Source organism: Podarcis erhardii (genome assembly GCF_964252035.2).
Source record: "Podarcis erhardii genome assembly, chromosome: 1".
Classification (NCBI taxonomy): Eukaryota; Metazoa; Chordata; class Lepidosauria; order Squamata; family Lacertidae; genus Podarcis; species Podarcis erhardii.
In genome coordinates, this window is record NC_138497.1 from 41,560,056 (window position 1) to 41,587,808 (window position 27,753).

At 42.0% G+C, this 27,753-nt stretch overlaps 1 protein-coding gene and 1 pseudogene across 2 annotated transcripts in view; both read left to right on the forward strand.

Moving 5' to 3' along the window:
• The first annotated feature begins 6,673 nt into the window (after window positions 1–6,673).
• Window positions 6,674–27,753, forward strand: part of RYR3 (ryanodine receptor 3) — a 262,055-nt gene continuing 240,975 nt past the window's right edge. The window contains exon 1 of the mRNA XM_081857249.1: window positions 6,674–6,898. Coding sequence (XP_081713375.1) covers window positions 6,848–6,898 — 51 coding nt within the window. The 5' untranslated portion in view covers window positions 6,674–6,847. The remainder of the gene's footprint in view (window positions 6,899–27,753) is intronic.
• On the forward strand, window positions 17,747–18,756 carry LOC309351667 (splicing factor C9orf78 pseudogene; annotated as a pseudogene). Its single transcript has 2 exons — window positions 17,747–17,978; window positions 18,217–18,756. The product of its transcript is annotated as a splicing factor C9orf78 pseudogene (transcript).

A 27,753-nucleotide genomic window follows, 5' to 3' on the forward strand; every position in this document is an offset into this window, starting at 1 on the left:
AGCTATTGGCTTAGTTCACATGTTACAGTGGGCCAAACTACGGACTGCCATGAATGGGCATGTCTGCTAGCGCACACTACTCACATGCTCTAGCCCCTCCAGCCATACACGAAGGAAACAAACTCGAACAATGGTGTAGCATTAGTGTGACCCAGTAGTCATGATTTGTTTCTCCCCAAACAAATCACTAAAGGAAGCCAAGGACAAACCTTGGGGTTTCCTTAGAGAAACAAAACATAGGTGTTGGTTCTTGATAAAAAGGTAAAGGACCCCTGGACAGTTAAGTCCAGTCAAAGGCGACTCTGGGGTTGTGGCGCTCATCTCGCTTTAAGGCAGAGGGAGCCGGCATTTTTCCACAGACAGCTTTCCGGGTCATGTGGCCAGCATGACTGAACCGCTTCTGGCACAACGGGACACCGTGACGGAAACCAGAGCACACGGAAATGCTGTTTACCTTCCCACCACAGCGGTACCTATTTATCTACTTGCACTGGCGTGCTTTCGAACTGCTAGGTAGGCCAGGTAGGTAGGTTCCTGATAACGCTAAGCCAGTGATCTGGCTTATTTCCTCACAGCGTGACAAAAGAAGGAACAAGGCGGGTGCAATTTGACCTGCTTGCTTCTTCGTAGTCAACCATAGTTTGGCACACTTATTTATTAACTTAAAAGCCTTTCTAAACCCCATAATGTTTAAAAATTTGTAAGCAGCATACAAAAGCACAACAAAAGCTCCAATAAAGCAGTGTCATAAAATAGATACAAATGGGGGGGGGAATACAGTGGTACCTCTGGTTACGAACTTAATTCGTTCCAGAGGTCTGTTCTTAACCTGAAACCGTTCTTAACCTGAGGTACCACTTTAGCTAATGGGGCCTCCCGCTGCTGCAGCAGCACTGCCGCCACACAATTTCTGTTCTCATCCTGAGGTAAAGTTCTTAACCCGAGGTACTACTTCCGGGTTAGCGGAGTTCTGTAACCTGAAGTGTTTGTAACCCGAGGTACCACTGTATTTAAAAACTAAAATGTAATGATGGATGATGCTTCATATATGTGGCAGAAGCAAATGCATTCTAGAGTGGAGGGGCAATGGTGGAAAATGCCACTTGGGGGTCACAGCCCTTGTAATTTTTCTCTGATTGACTGTCGCGACACTAAGCAAACTTTTTAGATATTAAGTCCTACTGAAACATAGTTATGATATTGCTAATGGTGGGGGGACACTGGATTTCTTATGGGGAATATAGCACTATATTAATAATAAATTATGGTCTTAGGCCTCACTTAACATGCCTCCCTCCCTCTGATGCTTTTTTCCATAGAAAGGCCATTCTGGTGACTTCAGTAGTGTTAAGGGGTGTGTGTCTCTATGTGAAACCTGGGAGCATTGCCACCATTGGAGGTGCCAACCAGTGTCGGATTTAGGGCGGTGTGAACTGTTCCCCCGCACAGGTAGCCATGCCAAGGGGGTGCAAAATAATGACGATAATGATGAGAACAACAACAGCAACAATCCATATTTACACAGGTACCCAATCAAAGTTGGGGGATGCCAACTGTTGTTCTCGTTCAGGCCCCATATTAATAAATTCCCCACTGTAACACTCCTCTGGGGGGCTGGCTACCAATGCATAGCAGCTGCTGCTCTGTCTGTGACTTTCTGCATGTAGGTAAAGGTAAAGTAAAGGTAAAGGTAAAGGTAAAGGGACCCCTGACCATTAGGTCCAGTCGTGACTGACTCTGGGGTTGTGGCGCTCATCTTGCTTTATTGGCCGAGGGAGCTGGCGTACAGCTCCAGGGTCATGTGGCCAGCATGACTAAGCTGCTTCTGGCGAACCAGAGCAGCACACGGAAATGCCGTATACCTTCCCGCTGGAGCGATACCTATTTATCTACTTGCACTTTGAGGTGCTTTAGAACTGCTAGGTTGGCAGGAGCAGGGACCGAGCAATGGGAGCTCACCCCGTCGCGGGGATTAGAACCACCGACCTTCTGATCGGCAAGTCCTAGGCTCTGTGGTTTAACCCACAGCGCCACCCGTGTCCCAATCTGCATGTAGAGACCACCTCAATTTCAGAGAACCTGTATACTGCACCAAAAGAGCTCTCTATCTTATTAAACATATAGCCATCATATGAACTGGAACACAAGTACAGGGATACTAGTACAGAAATGTGAGATGGTCACTCACTTTTCAGTGTTAAGATGTATGAAAACAAACTGAAATATTTTGTTTATCGGGGCAAGAAATTGTTTCCCAAAATAACACATACAGTACTGAGTAGAGAACATCATGCAAACTAAAACCAGGAAGGCCGTGAGTAGCAAATAAATAAAACATGATTACTGTAAACTGGGATTAGTCAGCACTTTACTATGGTTAGTTCTCCGTGTGGCACCAACTTTAATTGCTAGGCCAAGGGAACACATCAACCCTAAACACACACACACAGTTGTGAAGTCTTATCCAATTACATTTTATAGTACATTCAACTTAGGGTGTTTGGGACTGAAGTGCTAGAGTTATAACAAACTGAAAAGAGGTAACAGGTTTAGAGAGACATCGTGCAATTCTTATGTGCAGTTCGAATGAAAAGTCATTTAATTTAAACCAGCTGGAAGCATGTTCTTTGGATCAAGAATGTGCATGTGAACAAACATGATCTTTGCATTCAAAGACTGCAGTTCTAAGCACAGTTGGAATTGGGCTGCAGTCTGCCAGTCAACTTTGATCGGACATATTTTCCTCTCTGTGTGCCTGTCTGTCAGATTGAAAGCAATAGCATGAGAGCACATACGTATGCAGTTGTACCAACCTGTCAGCTAAGATCTTTGGAGGAGACCATCTCTGTGGTCCCACCCCCTTTCACTTGGGCCTTTGGGTCCTATGAGGCCCAAAGTATGATTTAGTGAGCAGTCTGTTAGGAGAATGTTCTTAGTGCTGTTTTCATGCTTTTGATACGTTGGGTTTAGTTATGTGTGCTTTATATCTTTAGAGGAACTGCTTGTGAAAAGTGGCATAAAAATGAGATAATAAAACAAACAAATGAAAGGCTTTAATATGGATGTAATTCCTGAATTCCTGCTTTGGCAGTGAGTTGGGCTAGGAGACTTTTCTGGTTCCTTCCGACTCAGTGACACTACAGTGGTACCTTAGGTTAAGAACTTAATTCGTTCTGGAGGTCTGTTCTTAACCTGAAACTGTTCTTAACCTGAAGCACCACTTTAGCTAATGGGGCCTCCTGCTGCCGCCGCACCGCCACTGCATGATTTCTGTTCTCATCCTGAAGCAAAGTTCTTAACCTGAGGTAATATTTCTGGGTTAGCTGAGTCTGTAACCAGAAGCGTATGTAACCTGAAGCGTATGTAACCCGAGGTACCACTGTACATGTATTGATAACACTTAGACTAATAGAATCATAGAATTGTAGGCTCAAGTCCTAAGTATATTTACTAGGAAGTAAGGCCAACTGAACACAACTGAGCCATATTTCTGCAGAAATATGTGCAGGATTGTACTATGGTTCCAGTTCTGTGCACGCTTTCCTGGGAGGAACCCGTTTGAACATACATGGACACCTAGGATTTCACTGTAAATCTCCTCAAAGCAATTTTTTTGTTTCAATATTGCAAAATGTCAGAGACGATTTTCTTGTTGAATTATAAACACACACAAACATGATTCCTTCAAAATATCAACCACAAGTCATAAACTTACGTTTTGGGTCCCCCACCCCCAGCATGAGGGTGACATAAATCTCACAGAAAATCCTGGCACAGCACTGGAAAAATTCCTGTCGGCATGTGCCAAGCTTTGTAATCAGTGTAAAGCTACAGATGGGAGTGTGTGATACACCAGCCTTCCCACCTGCTGCTGCCTCTTGCTGCTTGTGTGTGTGTGTGTGTGTGTGTGTGTGTGTGTGTGTGGAGAACATACTGCTTTAATCCAGATATTTCCTTTGGGCCATGTTCCTCTTTTTTCTTCAGCTCACCTCTGTTCAATTCACAAAGAATTACACTCCCTGACCCATAAAGTGTGATATTTGTCCTGCTTTAATACCAGCGTTTTCAACTGTGGTTGGGGGGAAAAGAAGAGAAGGTGGCAAAACACAATAAGGGTTTTCTTGAAGAGTATTTTCCTGATGTCTGTTCTTGTTGCTGCTGATATTAGTGGATAGTGCGTGCTTAGCGCTGATTGGTGTTCCAGCCTGAGGACTTAGCTCAGGCTGCTACTTTAAAAGTTTATTAATACCTGTGCCACAGAATCATATACAAATACATATCTGCGTGGTGTACAAAATCTTTTAAAACCAAAGCATCATAACAATAAGACAAAATCAAAGTACATTGAAGAAGTTCAAGAGTACCCTTCACGCAGTCCTTTCATGGGACTGTATGTGTGGAGGGGGCAGGGCAATGCCCACTGGCTCCACCCCAGTGTCATTCATCCCACTGGCCCATCCATTGTCTGTACATTGAGTGGGACACCTTCAAGGGACACCTGTGTGCACACCATAGCTGTCAACTTACAGATTTGAAAATAAGGGACCAGTAGCCTTGAAAATAAGGGACCAGCAGCCAAAATAAGGGACCTGCAGCCTCACCTGTTCCAGGTACTCCAGTCTTCCTGTCCTCCTGCAGTCTAGTCAAACTCATGCTGGTAGCTCTGAGAACACTGTCCAGCCAACTTTGTAACCAGAGGTTCAACTGAATAGAATCTGAATCACATGCACCACAAGGCCTATGCATCCTCAACTTAAGATAGCTCCCCGGCCTGGCTTTGCACTGCAAAGTTTGCAGCAGCATGTGCAACAAAATGGCATCCAGCATTCAAAAAACCCCTCAGCTTGCATTAACTAGCCACACACAAGGCATGCAAGCTCCACCCCCCAGTCGTTCTTCTTACTGGGTGAGCAACACAGCCAAGCAACACAGTTGGAGCCTCCCTGGCTGGCAGGGAGGGAGGGAGAGGAGCTGCTTCCTTTGAAATTTAAGGGACATCATTTAAGGGATATTTAAGGGACATCCATCAATAAGGGACAGCAGCGGGACATGGCCCTGGAATAAGGGACTGTCCTTTCAAATAAGGAACACTTGACAGCTATGGTGCACACAGCAGTAAACACATGCATTTGGCCAGATCACTTAAATCACAACTGTACACACATGGGTATTCCTCTGCCAGTTTGGTCAGGGGCATCAGGGCAGGCAGTGGGTGCATTCTTGCCCCTTCCATGTGTTTAGGGTACATGTTAAGGAAGGCATGAAGAGGGCTTAGGCCTCAAACCACTTAGGGTCAAATCCAGCACTTGATTTTGGCCCAGAAACAACTTGGTAACCAGTGAAGTTGGCACGAGATTGGCTTAGTATGATCCAAACTCTTGACCCAAAACAGAATCCTGATGCTCAGTCACATTCTTGGCTACATTTTCCCTGATTCCTTTATCTCAATGTAATTCTTAAGGAAACCCATAAGACTTAATTGTCGGTTTTCTGTTTTCAGTGATTTTCTGGCAGGCATTTTTTCTTTAACTCTGCATGGCTCCGTTTCCAGTTCTGCAAAATGGTTCTCAAAGCGGCAGATATGTAATCAATTAATTTATATTTATAGCCTGTCTTGTCCTTAGGTGCATGGGGGAACATTTCAATTTATTGAGTTGCTGGAGGTGCTTAAATTGTAATCTGTCCCAGTCCCTAAGGACCAGTCTGTGCTGAAGTTTTACCATGCTACTGAATGTGGTACAGAATTTGCTGTGTTGTTCCCAAGCATTCTGTAGGGACAAGCGGCTACGCAGAGAACTTCCTGACAAATAGTTCCTCAGCGGTTCAAGGACTTGGTGTGTGGTAGCTACCAAGATAAGAATGTCTCTGGTGCACTTTAAAAAACCAACAACGCTACCAGCATTGTTTACTTAAAATATTGGACTAGGACTCTGGGGAGGAGATAGTGACTTACAGTCTGAGCTAAATCAGATTTTCTGAAGAGTAATTAGCCTTGATTTGAGGTGAAGTTTCTTCCTAGTAACCATGCCTGAGGATGGGACTTGAGGATCCAATCTGGTGCCTGTGTGGAATGCTCATTATTTGCACAAGTACTGAGGATCTAAAATAGAATGATCATGTTCTGCTTACATTTTATTTACCATGTTTCAGGTGAAAACTTTTTCCTGAGCTCAGTGTGTGGCTGTTTCTGGGAAATGGCAGCATAATTAACAAGTACCCATAGTCCCTTCACACAGTCAGTGCCAACAAGAATTGCTGCTGCTTATGCAGAAAGGCAGTAAATAATTTTCACATGCTTAAAACGGGCTGTTAAAACCACCACCCTGCGTTGCCCATAGTCATTATTCCCATCCATTGAAACGCTCATCAATAGGGGAAGAGCTGCTGATTGTGATACTTTCCTTAAATTAAAGAGAGAGAGAGAGAGAAAAGTGAAGATACTAATCTGGCAAAAAGGGAGCGAGCGTGTTGCTTTCATTAATTTCCCTATTACTGTACAGTGCTGTTGAGAGATAATTTCAAGGGGGTGGGGGAGACCCTTAATGATGCATGCAGTGCTTCCCGCATTGCTTTCACAATAGGTTTCTCCCTGGAGAGGGGGGGGGGATAGTCTAGAAAGAGGGGGGGGCGGTTAGCTTGCTGTGGAATTGGGAAGACGGCTCCGTTGGTTCTGGCAGTGAGGGGGTTGACTGACAGTCTGCAGTGCAGTGGAGTTAGCTGGGCTCCCTATATGGCTATGGATTAGCTATATGCTAATACAGATAGGGAAAAGGAGCTGTGCTGAGCCCGGCGAGCTGCTACCAGTGTAGGCAGTCAGAGGCTGAGCCGAGCTGCTTCCTCCAGAGCCATGGCTGAAGGGGGCGAAGGAGGGGAAGATGAAATACAGTTCCTACGAACTGTAAGTATCTGGTGTGTTTTTTCTAGGTCAGGAACCGGGTTCTTTTTCTTTGTCTCCTTGACTGTGCCTGCTTGTATTGCATTACAAAATAACATTTCCCCTCTCTGTATTCCTCCCTCTCTCTGCTTCTGCTTGGTTACCCAGGAACGAATGTTTGGAAGAACGGGAAATAATGCAAGGATACGTACAGGCTGTACCAGACAAGCATTGGACGTTCTCAGTGCCATCTCCCTTTAAATCGGCTTATTAGCCATCTCTGTCCGACTTTGGTACCGAAAGGGAGTTGTTTGCTCTGGTGATTCCCTGTGTCTGAAGCATCCTTGTTAACTTTGTGATTGGGTTTCTTAATGCTGCATGCCAGATACCTGACCTCTGAAACTTCTCTCTAGGTTACTCCTCAGTGACAATTAAAAGAAGCTTTGCGGGGAATAGAGGATCAAAATTGCAAGCAAACCCCGATGAGGGGTCTCTGAGACCTCTGCAATCCTTCCTCCCCTTTATAGCAAATATACAGACATGCGGGATGTGCTTGCATGAATGAATGTGCTTCAGAGGTAAACCTGAAATATTTTTCTGTGCTTCAAACAGAGGTTTAGTTTAAATGGACGTAGCACTTCCTCTGGCCAGGGGTGTCAACCAGTGAAATAATAACTTGCCCCTCTCATAAATGCTCCATAAAGAGCTTTCACAACATTCTTCCATAAGGTTTCAGGGGGTGATCTTTTCTGATTTTGAAGTGATTCTGATTCACACGTTAACTGGTCTGAGGTGTGGGACATCCTTTCATTGGATAATTCTGTATGTTGATGCAGGTAAGAGTTGCTTGAGGAGCAGCCCTTCAAAATATATTTAGTTCCTGCCGCCCTTTCACCATTTCTCTGCTTCCTTGCAAAAAACTGTGCCAGCAACAGAGTCTCCGCAGTTTCCAGTGCAACTTTTTTAAAAAGGTGAATTTCCAAAATGGGTAAGCTGGCTATCTGTAATAAGCCCATGCTGTTGTCAGTTGGGCAGGGGCGCAGAGCATGGGGAATATGAGAAAAGGTGTCTTTTGCAGCTCCTGAAAAATGCTAGTTGTGTCAAAGTGTCATTGACACTTCCTTCCTTCTGAAAACCTCATGATGGAAGATGTAATTACAGGGAAGACTAATTTTATTCCGTTAGATCTTCTGCTGCTTATGTTATGGGACAACTGCATATCCACACAATGAAGCCCCTAAATGTATATTTTGAGCAATAGATGTTTTTCCCCGCAATAGCATTAGCTTTGCACCTTCCAGGCATGTCTTTGACATGACACCCAAATGGCTGTCTAAGGCGCTTTTGCTTCATATCCTCACTGAACAGCAAGGTGAAAAGCTTTCTCCTCCTCCTAGACAAATAAGGTATCCCATCTTTTCCTACATGAGGAGACTTCTGATGAGACTGCAACCTTTGTTCCTTCCTCAGGGGGATAGAAACTCTTTCTATCTTTCACTGAATTTAGTGTTTATGACTTAGGATATGGTGTAAACATACAATGATTTTTTTTAAGGAGGCTTCTTGCCATCTCAGAATAGTGCATAGGGTTACTGTTTTTATTTGATGGTACTATTCGCTTCCCACCCCCCGTCGTGCTCATCATAAAGCACAAAATGCAGGTTTCTTCACTTTTCTAGACAACTTCCCATACAGACAGAAGTATCAGCTGCTAAACCTTCCCCTGAATTCTACATTCCCTAGGGAGGAGTGTTATTTATTTCTTGCATACTACTTTGATTGTGGCCATAAATACTAAAGATTAATTACACACTTTGGTACATGAGCAGTATACTAAGGCATGCGTGCAATATGAAAGCACTTTTGCTGCTGAGTTATTGTGTTGTCTGCTAGACTGTACCAACACAAACCCTCGGTCTTAAAACAAATTTATTTGTAGGGAGGATTCCTTGAGCAGTTGTGTGCTTTCAAAAATAGTTTCTCACATGCGGTGTAACCTTAGTTTTGGGCTGGCAGATGTGATCGCATGTATTACAAAGTGACAGAAGGTAGAGTTCAGTGTTCTTATAAAGAGATGGAACTGTAAAAAATAATAAAATTTCCCAGAGTATGCCATTCAGAAAATGTGAAACACTTGCAATTTAGTCCCTTGCTTTTATATGACCAAGTCCATTTTCCAAAGCAAAATCCATGTAAATGAAGTCAAGAAAGAAAATCTGATTCCTTTCCTCCAGCGTTGCACTCCTAAATTTTTGTGAATCATTTTAAAGCATCTGCCTTCTGCCTTAGAAGTGGTTGCATTTTAGTGGCCAGTACAGTGGTACTTAAATTCTCTTTTCCCAAAGCTTCCTAGCTTGCATTAGAATGGTACGTTTTAGAATTCAGGAGGTTTTTTCTTTTTGTAGACACGCAAGTGTCTAGCTAGGACTTGGTTACACTTATTAAGGATTCAGATGTGGTGCTACCTGGGCTGTTATAGTGCCAACAAAACCTGTTTACACAGGAAAGGAATTGCGGAATATTTGATCCACATAAACTTGCTGATTACCTTGGGCAATTCACTAGCATGGCTTAGTTTATGAAATAAAAATTCCAGGATTCAAGCTGGCCTGGTGGATAGCACTTCTTCTGTCCTAGGCTAGCTTAGGATACGTTGCATCATAGTCTGTCTTTCTTTTAAAAATTTTTTTTAAAAGGCTGCAAAAACTAAAAGTACCTGCAGTCCACTATAGATGTTTTAAATTAGAATGAAAGATTGTCGCTCAACAGTCACATGAAACAGTTTAGTTATACCTTAATGGGTCATCTGTGTTACGTGCCTCTGAGTCCGTTTGCTCAAGGACATCAACAGTGCCTTCCTGGATCTGATCAAGATCAAGTCTGCCGTTCCTTTGCCCTGAAAGTCCTTATCTCTCATCCCAAATATGTGAGCTTCTGAGTATCAAGGCGGTCTCTTAATTGTGAAAGTTTGGGGCTCTGACATTGGAAACCATAATAGCAATAATTTATATAGCACTTCAGAGTGTTCAAAGTGCTTTGTGTCAGTAATACTTACAAGTAACCCTGCAATGTAGGTCAATAATATTATCCTATTGCAGGTGGGGCATTGAGGCTGAGAAGTAACAGCTTCTTAAGGCAACTAAAGGAATTTATGGCAAAGACTAGCTTGAAACTGGTTCGCAGCTGAGTCTTTAAACTGTTACACTGAAGAATTGTGGGTGGTTTGCTTAAAGCTGGTGACATACAGAAAAAACAAGGACTCAGTCATATGTTACTTCGTCTCTGCAACCCTAGGTTTAACCTAAAATCCGAATCTAGGAGAGCTTATTCTGTTAAGTCTGCAATCTCTTCCTACACTAAAACTGAGACTAATGCAGACTTTAACAGCAAGCCAGGTTCCCCTCCCAGTTCCTCTCACCTACTGCTTTGCTTAACATCTAGAATGATGAAGGGTTTCCAAAAGCTCAGAAATCTGTTCGCTATTTATGGCATTTTGTTCGGCCTAATTAAACTATTGCCTTACTATGAAGTTTGGATTTTTTTAAAAGGAACAACATATTTTCTCAAAACAAGTTCTGGAGCTAAGTCCTGTGCACTGATCAGTTATTGTTTACATGCCTCTCTTAGACTTAAATCTTGAATGTATGTTGAAGAATTCTGATTTATTTTAGTGAAATTTATTTCGGTATAAGAGCTATCTCACACTCCCTTGGTTTCAGATGCAACACCCTAAGCACGCCACTGCTGACCATGTATATGCAGGGCTGTATTTGCTAGATTATGGTTAGTATGCTTACAGTCAGGGCGGCAATCAGGTCTCTGTGCTCACGTCTGCTTTTGACCACTGCGATTTTAAGGAAACTATTGGGAAATTCCAGAATGTTCATGACCAAATGGCAGAAGCTGTGCAAATAAGGTATTGCTTGCTATGGTGCAGGGGCTGGAGAATTATGGGTTGCTTCTGGACTGTTGGGTTTAGGATCGTATATCTGTCAAACTCTTATTGCTTTTGGCCTTTTTAATTTAACACACAGTCTTTTCTGTGCCTCTTCAAAATATGATATAGTTACACGGATCAGAGAGCATGCATGTAGCACAATAAAAACAAAAACAAAGCAATGCGGCACAATTATCTTATAAGAGGATTTATTCAGGAAACAAAGTCAAAGCAAATGTAGTCAAAATTAATGTGAAATATGACAAAATAGTATTTCCAATAGGAAATATAGGTTGTATTAATCATGTTAGGTGTGTAATCTTTGGTGCCAAATATATAATCCTTGCAGGGCTATATTGTAATTGAAGGACTTTACATTCTTCACTTTTGCCCAGCGTATGAATTACAGATAGGCTGTAAATACATTTAGCATGGAAGAAAGGTGTATGTGTGTGAGAAGCTGGCATCTGTCCCCACCCCCTGCCGACCTGGTTTCCATGTCTATAACAACAAGCAAAAGTTCGGCAGGCAAAGCTTTTTCCAGCATGCGGATGCACTGCTTTGAAAAACATCGCCTGCTCATTTTCTGTTCATTATGTTGCTGTTAAACATATGGGTCTTGCACAGGAAAGAAGGAGGGACATGGTCGAGAGAAATAAGAGCATGTGGCATGTGTAAATAGTGACTAGAACTGGGGTAAAATTCTGTTGTTTTCGAGTTACAACAACACAGGATTATGTGATGGGAAGCATGTTTAAGATAAATGTTTGGCAATCCTATAGAATTGCCACAGTAAGGCAATGAACTGTGATGGAATCTGGTTTGAATGTAGTGAAAACTTGAAGCCCAATTTCCCATATTTAGAGACGGTACATCGCTAATTTCATTGGGCATGAAGCAGAGAGGATAGATATTGTCAATTTTGTCCTACTTATTACCTTCCCAGGGGCATCTCATTGGCCATGGTTGGAGAAAGATTTCACTTTTGAAATCCCAATAAACATTTTAGGAAACTTACCATTTGGTGATGTGAATTGTGACTGCTGCAGTCTGAAATGTTTGCATGAGCAGAAAAATATACAGCAAGTGATTATGGAATTATGACCCTTCTTCCTGCAAAGAGAGATGGCATGTTCAGCCCTCCCTTATGCCAGTGGTTCACATTGTTCTTGGTTTTCCCAGATGTGTTGCAAGCATCATTTGTACAGATAGAACTTCATCAGTTTAAATATAGAGGATAAACCTACCAGGATGAGGGTGGAAGGCTGGGGAAAGTAGAGCTACAAATCAAGGAAGCATCTGAAAAGCCTTGCCCTTTACAGATGCAGTAGTTCAGCAAAGAAAAAGAATACACACAGAAACGCAACAGCAAGGAAACAGACCTACACAGGGTGGCATAGGGATTTCCAAAGCAGCCCTTCTGTTAACACATGCAAACGACAGGAAAGTGGGGGTCAGCAAAAAAAAAAACCCCATACCTATAATGCATATATTTTATAAATAAGCCCAAACCCCCAAATAGTAGCAACAAGGTAGTGGGAGGTAAAGAGCAATTCTGCTGCATCTTCATTAGTTTTGAAGGTGAGAAGTTTGCAGGCTCTTCCCCTTGTTTTATATCTTGTCGCTCAGTTAGGAAGGGTAGTTCCAGCTCAGGGTAGTAGGAAATGCAATAGCGTCAATTGTCAGCGCCCAGGGGGCAAATTGTGGCTTCCATTGAGGGTAATGACACATTTCAATTTTGCACTGTAGACCACCTTAGCAACCCCCTCCTTTGAAACAAGATTTAGGACAGACACACCCAGAAAATTTATAGCCTACTACTCTGGAAGGCAGTCTTTTGTAGGGAGATGGGTGCTGCATAGGTTTCTGGAACTAGCACAATGAAGAAGGAATTCTATACGTACTTCAGAGGTATGCTACAAGTACTTATCTCTGTAAAGAGCAACACAACCAAACTTGGGTGGGAAATATCAGTATTTAGAAAAATGCTATGGTTTCTTCTTTCAATTTTCGTGAGCTCAAGGGTAGAGAAACATGGGAAGCACAGGATTTGCAAAGGCTGTTGGGCTGGTTCCGACACAACCAGAACACACTTAACCTCCCCAGAGCTCATGCATTCCACCTCCTCTCATGGAGCCATAAGGAGGAGATTGGAAATTTTAGCTTCTGTTTTTTTGTTAACTGCAGCTTGCCACAGCTGAACTGGGGCTAAACGCAGTTAATCTTAACTATGGTAAGTGGAGACAAGGCAACTTCGCACCATAGCTTGCTTGTTTTTACTTACCATAAAGGTAAAGTAAAGGGATGCCTGACCACTAGGTCCAGTCGTGGCCGGCTCTGGGGTTGCAGCGCTCATCTTGCTTTATTGGCCGAAGGAGCCAGAGTACAGCTTCCGGGTCATGTGGCCAGCATGACTAAGCCGCTTCTGGAGAACCAGAGCAGCACACGGAAACGCTGTTTACCTTCCCAACAGAGCGGTACCTATTTATCTACTTGCACTTTGACGTGCTTTTGAACTGCTAGGTTGGCAGGAGCAGGGACCGAGCAACAGGAACTCACCCCGTCGCGGGGATTCAAACCAACGACCTTCTGATCGGCAAGTCCTAGGCTCTGTGGTTTACCCCACAGCGCCACCATAGTGAAGGCTAATTGCAGTTTAGAGTTCAGATGGCATATTAAACTGAAATCAACCTAAAACAGAAGTGGATGCTCCCAATCTTCTCTTTGTAGCCATGCCAGAGGAAGGGAGGGGAGGAGGGGAGTGCACAAGTCCAAGGCTGGGCTTGTTCTCATTATACTAAACCATAGTGTTATCACCATATCCAAAGGCAGCCATTGCATTACAGCAAGAGCAAAGAGCAAGCAGTCAACCAGAAACTATAGGTTAGCTCCAAAATAAGGAACTTTCTGGCTACAGTGTCAGTCACACCTGACCTCAAACACTAGCAGACATACCAGGACTGTCTCGGCTTCTGTCTTGCATCCCTCATTAGCCCTGGGAGATATGGACTTGCATAGAATGTATGCCTATGCTGTTTGTCAGTTAATGTCTGTAAACAATGTAATCTACTGAGTATCATCTCAGAAATATCTGTTGTGTAGCAACCAGCATACTGATTGTGTCTGGCTTTGCAGTGCCATGTTATCTAGCTTCTGCAATTTTCCGTTTCTAAGATCTGTGACTTAGATTCGCTTGAGAAAGTGGGCAATGTTGAATGTGCACAGTAATGTGCTGATAGTCAGTGAGAGATCATGCTATAACCTTGATGTTCCAAAAACCATGGGTGGTTGTCAGCTAGTGTTTCACATTGCTAAGCATCCTTTCACATGCTTACTCCCTTCCTAAATTTTATCGGTGTTTCCAACTGTCTCATCACAGCCAAACTTCTTTGAAAAGATTGGAGAAAAGCTGTTATTGTGTAGCCCAAGCTTTTTATCCTGTGCTCTTATGTCTAGAAGTGAATTTATATCAAGGACATTCAAATGCCACCTTGCAGATACGGATTGGTTGGCTGGGCTCATATATTTTTGTAGCAAAGGAACAGATCCACCATTCTGTTGTTAGAAGGTAGGATACCTTGTGCCATCTTTTACTAATAGTCTGTCTGCATCGTCACATTATTTACTGCACTAATTACACATGTTCCAAGGATGAAGAGTTTGGATTCCTATGAAGGTTTGCGCATCTGGTTTTGGCTTCTTTGTGAAGTCAGTATTCATTATCCTTAACCAGTAAATACTCTCATTGCTCACTGAGCCATCATTTTCTGAGGTCACATCCACACCGTATATTTAAAGCACTCTTATGCCACTTTAAAAGTCATGGCTTCCCCCAAAGAATCCTGGGAATTGTAGTTTGTTAACGGTGTTGAGAGTAGTTAGGAAGACCCCCACAGAGCTACAGTTTCCAGATTTCTTTGCAGGATAAAGTGACTTGCAGGATAGTTAAACGCCTCTGCAGCAATTTAGGTGCTGGAACTATCTTAAGGTACTGAAAGTCAGACCTGAATTAGTTTCCTTATGGAAAACAAGTCTCTCATGAATTTGAATAAAAACGTAATTTCTTAAAGTTGAGCTTCAGAATAATGTTCAATTGTTTTTGTTTTAGGGGAAATGTTCAATGATTCCTAGCAATTTCTGTCATTCACTAGAGAGAAATGTTTTGAGAAAACATTTCATCATAAATTGTTCTTAATAGAGGTGTTATCAGCCTTTGGTTATGAATTCAGAGAGGTTTGTGTTAACTGTTGCTATGTTGCTATGAAATCATTTTGCTGATTTTTTTTTTTTTTTTTGTTCAAATCATATTTTACAAAAATAGCCCGTGGCATTTCATTTCACAACAGTAGCCCAGTTAAATATAATTGACTTGTGAATCATGCTGTGTGAAAAGCAAAGTTGTCTCCAAATGGCCCTTTGGAAAACTTTACAAAATCACTAGCCTTAAAATAGAAATAGTTTTATAAATGTATAAATAGTAAATAGGTTTATAATTCTATAAAATCATGCTAATGATGGCTTTATTTAAATTTTCTTACAAATTTGACACATCAGAATTCCAGCATTGGCACTGAGACTTTCAGACAATGTTTGGTTGGTAGCAGATTGTAAATAATGTTGGCTTTAACTGGATATTGTATTGAGGAATAGTTCCAGATAGCAGTAAATAGGTAATAAAAGGCAATGCAAATACTGTTTGACTGGAATACAGAGCATCATGCCTTGAGCGGTGATATAAAAGATGCCTGTGGCCAAATAACTTCAACCCCCCAAGAACTGAGCAACCTTTCTTAAATCCATTGCCTGTAGTGCTTTAGTCTGTGTAGTGGAATGTATACAAAAACATGAAGACAATTACTAAATGGTATATGTTCTACACATCTCATTAATGTCAATTACTTCCACTAAGGAACAGACTTTTAAAGCCATTTGATAAGCCTCAGTATCTGTTTCCATAGATGCAAACAAATATTCTTAGCTAGGTGCAAAGGAGGAAGTTGTCTTATACTAAGTCGGATCATTGTTCCATCTAGCTCTATTGTCTGCATTGACTGATAGAGGCTCTCCTGGGTTTTAGGGAGCAGACTGTCCCAGCTCCACCTGGTGAACCTGGGTCCTTTCGCATGCAAAACTTGTACTGAACTACTCGTTGACAGTTATATAGCACAAGTAATGTCGAAGGTCTGTATCACCAAATATATTATCTATAGTAGTACAGAATATACTTTTGGCTCAGTAAGCTGAGTGCTAAGAATGATACTCCACCATATCTCTATGGCTGGATTCATGCATACACTCAACAGTATGGTGGCAACTTGCAGAAAGTCTTTTTGCTCTCTCCAGAGCTACTTACTGCTCTTGGTGTCCCCTTTTTGGTGGTTTGTGAGCACATAGTTAAAATGGTTGGAACCTTGCTATGAGCTGCTTCCATTGCTACAAGGAGAAGTTTCTTAATTGCTGTATTCTACAACCATTGTGCTGTGAAATATGTGTGTGATTCAGATCTAATATTCAAATCCAGTGTGTTATTATGAATTGGGTATTTCTGTTGCTGGGATAGTGACTGCATGATCCCTCACCATGTTTTCCACACAACTCCTATTTGAAACATGTTAGGCTCACTGTGATTTATATCTTTGTTTCAATGCCTCTTCATCAGTAATGTTTGGATATTAGTGTAAATATCCCCATTAGTACTGCAGTATTCATGCACTGCAGAAGGTTGGACCAGATGACCCTCTGTGATTCAATGATTCTGGTACCTCCAGCACCCAAAGTTCTACATCAGTAGTAGCTGAGAATTCTGGCCCAGGGTGGTGCTTAAGATGCTTCTTTATAATGACAGAGACATATCTGCTAGTCTGTTGGCATATTCCTAGATGATAATTTTGGAATGTTTCTCCTAGATGAATGTTACCCTTACGGGGGATTTGGGGGGTGACTGTAAACAAGGGGTGGAATTCATCATTGCACTATTACAGATGTTCCATTTGTGCAAACATTTCAGCTTGCCAGACAGAATGACTCCCCTCTTCTTATGCTGTGTGCTGTTCTGGGGGTTCTCCTGAACCCCACCCTTCAAATCATGTGAGGGGAAGCCCTGTGCCATAGACTGGCTGAATGCAGAGGAATGGTGGGAGACACCAGCTGGAGAACCCCCAGGGGAAGAGGGCTCAGAGCCAGGGGATTGGTGTTGGGATGATGATGAGTGGTCAGAGGGAGAGGAGGGAACAGACTGGGAGGAGGAGGAGTCAGAAGCTGAAGAGGCAACAGTCATTAAAGTCTCATTCCACATTTTACCATAGAGTTCACTGCAGTGCTAAGATCTTCTTTCTGTTGTGCTTGGTTTGGGAGAGTGCTCTGACAATTCTTCCTTCCTTAAAACTCACTGTCCCTCTGTCTTATATGTGATGTTGGTTGTGTAACTTTTACAACTTGTGAGAGCGTAATATATAAAAGTCTATAAAGAGAGAGAGGCTGTTATTCAGAAGAAATGCCACCTGCAGTATAGTGCTCACTCATGTATTAATGTTGACAATCATTGATAAACGCTGTGAATGTTCAAATGTAGAGAGATGTTGATAGTCACTGTTGATGTTTGAAAATGGCCTAGAAGTGTGTGAATGGAGTATGAGTTTACAAAACTCATCTGTGTATGACATATGGCCAAATTTGGGACATTCACAGTACCTTACACACTTAAAGCTTCTTAGTCATAATACTTTTATATTGCCTGTTACCCTTCTATAATATATTTCTTCCCACAAGTGGTAAAGAAGAAGATTTGTCACCAATGCAGCTAGGAACATGCTAGCAGGGAAAGCAATCAATCAATCAATCAATCAATCAATCAATCAATCAATGTTTATTACTGCAAACAGCCAGCATAGGAGGGAAAGCTTTCCATCAGAGGGACTTTGAGGAGGAAGATGAGGATGAGCAGGTCATCAAGGAGGTCTGGCAAAAATTACAAGAGGCCCAATGGAGTGAGTTCTGCCACTCGGCTTGTGGGGAAGAAGCTACAAGAAGAAATGACCCTGGCAGATGCCCTTTTAAGATGAAGACTGGTGCAATGGTGGACACGAAGAAATTGAAAGAATCGCAAGATCAGTGAAGAGGAGGACTGTAACTTTGTAAGTCCTTTTTCTGTAGAGACCAACATGAGAGGTGAATACAATGGTACCTCTGGTTATGTACTTAATTCGTTCCGGAGGTCTGTTCTTAACCTGAAACTGTTCTTAACCTGAAGAACCACTTTAGCTAATGGGGCCTCCCGCTGCTGCCGCGCCACTGCCGCACAATTTCTGTTCTCATCCTGAAGCAAAGTTCTTAACCCGAGGTATGATTTCTGGGTTAGCAGAGTCTGTAACCTGAAGCATATGTAACCCGAAGCATATGTAACCAGAGGTACCACTGTATGCTGATATGATGAACTCAATTGAAATAAAGCTGAAAAAAGGAAGGGGATTGTGGAAAATGAGGAACAGGAAGTAAAACAGAAGAATGCAGAGCACAGTCTGTACAAGCTACCTGAGAGCATCCGGGTTTCTTTGGCCAAGAAGACAGAAGAGATGCTGTCCAATCAGATGCTGAGCGGCATATCATAGGTGGACCTCAGAATTGATGCCAAGATCAAAAACATCATCTTCACTGAGAAGGCCAAAGTGAGGTTGCTGGCTGAGCAGCAGAACAAGGAGAAAAATAGGAAAACTTCCTATGTCCCAACGAACATGCCTGTCAACTATGTCCAGCACAACAGATTTTATCTTGAAGAGTGGAATTCACTGGTATGGAGAAACAAAGAGAAACCCAAAGCCAGTCAGTTGATGGTGGGAGATACTGAGAAACCAGAAGTTGTGAGATCCTCACCTAACTGCAAACACCACCAAATGAGAAAGCAACTGATGACTATCTCTATGAGGAGTTCAGGACGATAAACTGGTAGTACTGAAGCTGGATTCCTGATCACACATCCTCTTCAGATGTTCAGAGCAAATGCACAGGGAAATTTGAGAAGGGGAAGTTTCACTTAGAATTGTCCTTGTGACCAGGAACTCTTTTTGTAAACCACTCAGAGGGGATTAAAAAATAAAATCAAGCTGTGTATAATTTTTATTAAATATTTCACAGCATTCACAGAGCAACTATGATACAGATAAAAAGCTTAAGTCAAAGTACAGAGTATGGGAAACACACAAGATGAATTTGACCTAATAGGCATTACTGAAACCTGGTGGGATGAGACTTATGACTGGAATATAGAAATAGAGGGGTGCAACTTATTCCAAAGGAGTAGAACAAACAGGAAGGGAGCAGCATTATATGTAAATAATATGTACATTTGTGAAGGGATTCATGACCTGGAACATGGAAGGCAGATTGAGAGTATACGGGTAAAAATGAATGGGGAGGAAAACAACAATGACTTTACTGCTATAGACCTCCAGGCCAGACTGAAGACTTGGAAGATGCCTTCCTTGAGCAGAATACCAAACACTCAAAAATGGTCATAATAGTCACATGAGACTTCAGTTATCCCTGATATCTGTTGGAAATCAAGCTCTGCCAAAAATGTAAGGTCCAACAAGTTCCTCAATTGCCTCGCTGACAATTTCATTTCCCAGAAGGTGGAAAAAGCAACAAGGAGATTATCTGTATTGGATCTGGTTCTCACCAACAGGAACAAACTGATTGACATAGTGGAAGTACTTGGAATGTGGGAGGAAGTGATCATGTCCCCTGGATTTCATGATACAGAGACAAGGGAAAGCTGAGTGTAGCCGGACATGCATTCTGTACTTTAAGAAGGCTGATTTCAAAAAGCTTGAGGAACTACTGGGCATGGAAGAAAAGGGAAATCACAAAGGAAGAGTGTACACAAGGAGCCAACAGTTGCAGATCAGACAGATCAAAGCTCAGAATGAACTCAGGCTTACACAAGCCAACTTTAAACCATCGTTTATGAAGTTTTAGGTTTAGATGAACCAATAAACCACACTTAGTTAAAAACTGAACTGTCAAAGATGCTGATCTCCTCACATCTGGGCCACAGGGGTAGAGGGCAGAGGCCAGGGCTCATGAATATAAAACTTAGCGTTTTCTCTCTTTATTCTGCTAGTAGAGTATTTGGCCATCACTTTGGAAGTTTTGCTTCTAGTTAATTGGAAACAAATAGCCACAATGTTAATATTTAGATAAATGTGTTAATTTATAAATAAGACAAGCTGATGCCTTTATAATTGATTATCTTAAAGAAAGCAAATATCAAAGCCCACTCCTTTTAAACCAACCATTTCCCAAAACAATTTTCATTTTTTAGTCAGTATATGACAGCAAGTTCAATAATGTATTCCATGCTGTCAATTCCCTCAGTGAAGAGCAGCTTTCTCTCAGGCTGTCAGGGGGAAATGTCAGCGTCCTGAAAAGCTATAGCTAAGTACATGAGACAGAAAACTTTAATGTAGGCAAAAACAGAAACTTCAAAGTAGACTTAAACTGGTTTACATGCAAGTTAAATCATTCTCTTCTGCAGGTAGTCCAGGAATACTGCAGAACCAGTTAGCATGACGATCTTCAGCATCCTATCTAAAAATTAAAATTAAAAAAATCTGTGGGAAACTCTCAGACCCAATAACTACCTATAACATTACTAGTTTAGATGCCTCAATATCTGGTGCAATGAAGATTAGCTGAGGAAGCAGGACTAACTCAAGCAGTCATCACTAGAAATATTACAGTAGATTTTCATGGTCATTACACAGGAAGATTGGTAATTAAATTGATTTAATTTTCAATTTTCCTCTGGAAGGGTAAATCGGTCTTGCATTAATTAATAGGTTAGGATATTCTTATTTTCAGCTGCCATCCCAAGTTAAGCAAATAAAGGGTAGCTTGGAATGATCAAAAGTACAGTTGGTTCTGAACCAATTGGTGTGGGGACACTTGAAGCAAACAATGCAACTCTTATGAAATGAGAATCTTTTGTAGTCCATATGTAGGTAAACCAAGACCTTGACTAAGGCAAATATTGTTACAATACTGTAATTGTTTCAAACATCATACAGAAAGTTACTCAGTATTTTACAGAGGACTCTGTAATAATTACACAATAGTTCTGGGAACCAATGTTGGTGAGGCAAGCTCACCTTAAAAACCTCCATTTAAACTGATTATGAAACAGCTGAACTGCAATATATTAAGAGTTTCAATGCTATCGCTTGTGGAATAAACCAAGGCGAAGATTCTTTTAGCACATTATATGTGTGAATTGGCCTACCAATGCAAAGATGTCTGTGTCATAAAAATTGGTTTTGTGAATTACCACTGTTTATGTAATTATCACTATTTGTACTTTTCTACCTTCCATTTCCCTTTAACTTTTTTTGGTCCCCCTTCCCCAGCCATGTGTATATGTTTCTGCGACCCAGGATAAAATTTCATGCATCTTATAAAGTTGAGTGTAGTCGATGAAAGCTTTGGCGATAGTAAATTGGTTAGTCTTTAACATGCCACAAAAGTCTTTGTAAATTTGGATGCTAATGCAACGGGGATGCGGGTGGCGCTGTGGTCTAAACCCCTGAGCCTCTTGGGCTTGCCGATCAGAAGGTCAGCGGTTTCGAATCCCCACGATGGGGTGAGCTCCCGTTGCTTGGTCCCAGCTCCTGCCAACCTAGCAGTTCAAAAGCACACCAAAAAGTGCAAGTAGATAAATAGGTACCACCCTGGCAGGAAGGTAAATGGTGTTTCCGTGCGCTGCTCTGGTTTCACCAGAAGCGGCTTAGTCATGCTGGCCACATGAACCGGAAAAACTGTCTGCGGACAAACACCGGCTCCCTTGGCCTGTAAAGCGAGATGAGCGCCACAACCCCAGAGTTGTCTGTGACTGGACTTAACTGTCAGGGGTCTTTTACCGTTACCTTTTAATGCAACACTAATACCAAACAGGTATGCTACAGTTTTGTTCTTTTCTTAGTCTGACCCAGCAATGAAGCTGTGCTGCAAACCACTAAGACCAAGAACAGAAGGAAAGGGAAGAAGGAAAAATGTGGGGAACGAGGAGGGATGGTACAATTATTGTCTCTACACAGCTTTCCACGTTCCTATAGTTCAGATTTTTCCCAACGTTTGGGACATATTTAGGGTTTTGAGGAAGTGCCATGGGTGCCAGTCACAACATGGCAGCCAAGGTGCGTGTGGCATAATACAAAATGACTGTCACATCTGAAATAGCACATCTGGTTTTCACTAGCAGAACTGCTTGGTTGAATCTGGTCCAGAGACCTTTTGAATGTGCCATGGAAGTCATAGGTTATTTGTAGACACCCATGTAATTTATTAGCTTTGTTGAGTCTCTAGCTTAGAACTCTTGCTGTCACTTTCACATCTTCAACTGACTGCTCAAATCTACCTGTGGTCCTTCCATCTGTGGCCATTGCCCCACTATCCTTTCCTCCCTTTTGCTCTGTATAATTGATGCCACAGTAGCTTGTCGTCTTTCGACTTGCAATATCATGTCGCTGTTGCCCCTCAAAGATAATAAATTATGTTACCAGGCACAGAGGTATATTTAGAATAGCTTGCAATATTTTAATTTAAGGCAATATGGTTTCATAGTCATATATAAAGAAAGTGATTGCCTAATATCATCAGCAATCAGCAGAGAATATGATTCTGAAACTTGGGAGTTAAATATTATAGGAGCAATTCAGAAGAATAAAATTATGCTAAGACCTGCTGCAAATTACATATCAGAGGATATGACAAAGCATTTCCACAAGATCCATGGCCTCATTTTTTTCTATTTTTGTCTACTCAAAGCTGACATTTTCTTAGAAACCAAAATGTTTCAAGTCAGATCTTATGTACAAACAAACAAGTAGATGTTGACCTCATGCTGCCTATGACATGAATGAAAATGGATTCAAAGGAGCAGTAATGAAACGAGAGGGCCTTGCCATTTATGTTAATGCCTCAAAAGTCCTTCATTCCTTAACATTTGAAATATACCAAGTGTGCTGCTTAATCCCTATGGCTAGCTAATGGCTTGCTTGAAAAATACTGTTGGAAAGAGAGTACATTTCCAGCAATGACATTCAACACAGTTTAACTACGTTAATGAACACACATTTGATTAAACATGTTGAAAGAGAATATTTAAATAGAATTCGGTACAAGGAAAGTGTAACTAGGGAAAGACAGAGCATATTCTACACAGCCACAAAACATGTATCTGATGGCAAAAAAGGTTCTGATTTGAAGGAGACAAGAAACTGCTAGGAAAATGAATACAATTTTAGCACACAGTCATACTTTAGTGTCTACTTTGCTCTGATCTTCAAATTGGTATGAATCCACACCAACGAAACCTGTGCTTCTGGTGTCTTAATACAAATTTTGGACACTCAAGAGTGGTTCATACATCTAAACATTTTGGAACAGCCCATCAACTCATATAGCTCCAGGAGATATTTTTTCTTTCTCAGCCTATTCTCCCTCTGCAAAAGGAATTCGAATGGACCTATACATGGCTCATTGGCTGCTAAGCTAACTATGGAATTTGGATTATTTTAAGAGAGAATTGGACAAATTATTGGCGGATCTGGTCGTCAATGGCCACTAGCCATGATGACCATGCACTGTCTCCAGTGCTGGTGGCACTATGCCTCTTAATATCAGTTTCTGAGGTTTACAAGTGAGGAGAGTGCTGGTGTGCTTATGTTCAGCTTGTGGGTTTCCCAGTGGACATCTGGAAGGCCTGTGAAAAGAGGATGCTGGACTAGATGGGCCTTTGGTCTGATCCAACAGGGCTCTGATTCTCATTATTATTGTTATTAATTTGATTTATTTGCCTGCTCTTCAGCTTAAGATCCCAGGGCATTGTCACAGTAATTTACGAATACAATATCCGAAACATTTAAAAAACAAATTGCACATATTGTTGTATGTTCTTACAGAGTCTTGGGGGGTGACACAACTATTATTTAGAATGAAGTGCAAGAGGTGGGGTGGTGGTGGAGTGCACCAAATTTAGGCGTTGCACAGGGCAGTGATGAAATCTGAGACCCCAAGGTCTGTCACGGGTCAGCTGGAACCAGTCAAAATTAAGACTCCAGGAAAAGAATAAATAACCACTTCTTCCATCTCCCCATCAATTCAGATAAACAAAAAATGCTGGTACTTGGCCACAGAAGTAGCAGTGTAGCCCAGCTGTCCATTAACACCAGATCAGAAGTGGCAGGGCTGGCTGTTAGCTCTTGAGGGGACATTACTTTTTGCCATTTAAAGCAGCTGCTGCATGATAGCTTCCTTAAAACCATGCGTGCTATTGGACCACATTCTTGTCCCTATGGCTTTGTAAGCCAAGAGTGAGGAATGAGCAGTCACAGTTTAGACTTGTAAGCCAAAAAAATAAAAAAATAAAAAAAATGTATCTAAGCAAAAGGTTAGTTTTAGTCCTCTAAATGGTCTATCAGTATCAGCTGCATTTTGCAAACTTGACTACAGTATCACTGCAACATCAAGGGAGCAAGAGAGGAAAATCCTTATTAGAGGCATTCCCTTCAAGGTTATTCTATAGAAAAACTGCTGAAGGGTATGTTCTTTTTATACCAAGATAAACAAACCAATGTTAGGAATGTTTATACTGTACCTGTTGCCAAGAAGAGATGATTATTCTAGTATAGATAAAGCTTGAATTTCACACACACAAAAATTCATTACAGATCTGGAATCTTATCTTTCCAGTCAATAATAAATCAGAGCTTTGCCTGGGGGGGGGGGGGCTGTTAAAAGAACAGCAAAAAAGGGCAACCTTCTCCCTTGAGCTTTGCAGGTAAAAATTTAAGTGACCTAATAAAGCCTGCAACTGGCACAGTATCATTTATTTGGCTGCCCAGGAGCCTCCCTACAAGTGCTTTAAAATGCTGTAATTTTTCCTGTGGGAGTCTTGCCTCCATGGAAACATAATCCAGCTCGACTTCAAGCATTTTTCTCACTGCACAAGAACCCACCCACTTACCTGATTTTAATGGTGCCAGTTACTTTTGGAACAAATGTATTGTTGACTAATACACTTATTTGATCCAGAGGTTTTATTTGCTTTGGCTTTCCATGACTGTTTTTGAATCACATTTTCATATTTCTTGATCCGGCACAGGGGAATTTAATGAGGACCAAACGAAGATCAGCAATCAGATTGCATCCATCATCCTTTGACTGGTGTATTACTAAGCAGAGTAAATTGTAATGATGACATTGCATCTAATAAAGATGTGCAAGCCTGGCATTTGAGAAGATGGAAATACAGTTGTAAAGTGGACAATTAAAACTGTATGCACAGAGGACTCTTCTTCATGAATTCAGATGCCCTGTTTTTGAATGCATTGAGAAGAGCCAACCACAAATACAGACATACACACTGAAGGTTTTTTTAAGATAATACAATGAGTAAGCACATGTCAGAGGCAGTGCCACCTCCACACACACACATGCACATTTCTTGGGCTGGGACCAGAGATCCCATGAGCGTGTTGTTCATAAGATCATCCCATTCACAGAAGGGCATGAGGTTATTTTTGCTGATTCCCCCTGTGGTCCCTTTACCCAACCCCAAATCTTCTTTAGAGAGTTGGGGGCTCTTCAGAACAACATGGGAAATGGCATAGAGGCCATAGGGGGAATTGGCAAAAATAGCTTCCATCCTCCATCCAGCAAGATTCTGCTTGATCAAACACACCTCCACAACTGAAGTAGCCTATGGATCCAAGCCATCTTATGCATGTTTAAAATGTCTGAGAATAGCCTGGGTCACAAATAAATTCTGGGTTTGGAACCGGTCCAGATTCTACTACTATAAATCTTCATTCCTGTCCACACAGCCCTCATGTGACATGTAACAACTCCCTCCCAATGTATATGTGTTGCTGAAAGCCAAAAAGCAACTGTGGCTCGGGAAGAGACTCAGAGTAGGCCTATTAGGTAAGTGAGAAACCCTTTGTGTTCCCATTGAAAGGCTCTGTGGGGCATGCATCATTGTGAGTGGTCAGTCTGTCATTTATGGTGTTTGATTCAACCCTTAGATTAGAAGCATGCATCCTATGTTATTTGAACAGGATTGGTAAAGCATTCACTATAATAACATATGTACCGTATTTTTCGCCCCATAGGATGCACCGGCACATAGGACGCACCTAGTTTTTTTGGGGGGAAATAAAGAAAAAAAAAATTATTTCCCCCCCCCCCAGGCATGGGGCTGGGGCGGGGGAAGCCCAAGCTTCCCCCAACCCCATCCCCCAGAACAGGCAAGCCGTGGGAGGGCTCCTGTGGCTTGCGCAGAGCTACCCGAAGCCCAGGCGCGACTGCTCAGCGCGCCCGGGCTTTGGGAAAGAGGCAGCTCTGTGCAAGCCGTGGGAGGGCTCCCACGGCTTGCGCAGAGCTACCCGAACCCGGGGCGCGACTGCTCAGCGTGCCCGGGCTTCGGGAAAGAGGCAGCTTTATGCAAGGCATGGGAGCCCCGTGGGAACTCCCACGGGCTCCCAAGGCTTGCGGATAGCTTCCTGTAGCCTGGAGAGCGAGAGGGTCGGTGCGCACCGACCCCTATCACTCTCCAGGCTTCAGTGAAAGCCTGCATTCGCCCCATAGGATGCACACACATTTCCCCTTCATTTTTGGAGGGGAAAAAGTGCGTCCTATAGGGGGAAAAATACGGTAGCTTGTATTGTACAGCTGAATTTTGTGTACATGTGCAGCAGTCAGTCTCTCAGCATTCAACTCATATATGTTTGAATTGATATGAACGCTATGTGAGTTTGAGGTTGTAGTTGTCAATCGATGAGCTTTCCCTTAGATGTGCTTGTGCAAGGAAATCATGTTGACATCAGAAAAGGTTCACCACTCCAACTAGAATCTCCCTACCTCTCAAAGGGTGCTAGAACTTCTGTTGATCATATTTATATGTTCTTCTAATTTGCAATATGCTTCACTTTCTTTAGTAGCCAAACGAGATCAATAGAGGCTTTTGTGCATGGAAAGTGCTTCCATGTGTACACCTAAAATGGAGGCAGCCAATTTTTCATTTTAGCAGCAGGTATTTGCACCACATGGGGGGGGGGGGAATGCTCCTTTTTTTGGTGAGAGACTTTTCAGGGGGTATGAGGAACAGCTGCCCAGAAGGGAAAATCAAGTGTGGCACTTTGGATCCCAGTCCTTGTGTTCATCTTCATAACAGCAGTCTTGCATGGCGGACCTCCAGCTTATTCCATTGTAGTCTGAGGACTACTTCACAGGTTCCATGTTTATATGTTGGTCTTTGAGGGTCCCAGATCAAAGTTCAATTTCTATCTGCTTAAATCACACCACCAAAATGAAGGCTGAAGGTTCAGTTGGGATCAGAGGTGGGGTGGGAAGTGTTAGATATGCAAATAATAAAATAAAATCCATGATTAGTGTGGAACATAGATTTTGATCAACTCTAAAATATTTGTGGTGGGTTTTTCTTCTTCTTGAAGGTCACATCCTACTCCTTGCTACATCATGAAAATTCACACTGATTTTATATTCTATTAGCCCTTTTCTCATTCTGCTTCCGCTGGCTGATCAATTATAACTGCTGATTTCTCTTACAATCCTAGTAATTTGAATAAGGCTTGAATTTGAAGAGCTATTGAAATCTTCCATACATCTGGGCTTTATTATATTATACTTCCATAATGAAGCTATTTTAACAACTTTTCTGAGTCATTGTAATGTTCTCTTCATATTGAAATGAGGTTGTATTGCATGAAACAGATGCCTAGCACACCACAGCTAATTATGTTTGCTTGGAAGTAAATTTTGTTGTTTTAAAAGGTATCTTGTCTCAGAAGAGACAGTGTGATGTAGTGGTTAGATTGTTGAAGTAGGATTCAGGAGACCCAGATCCCGATCCCAATTTTGTCATAAAGCT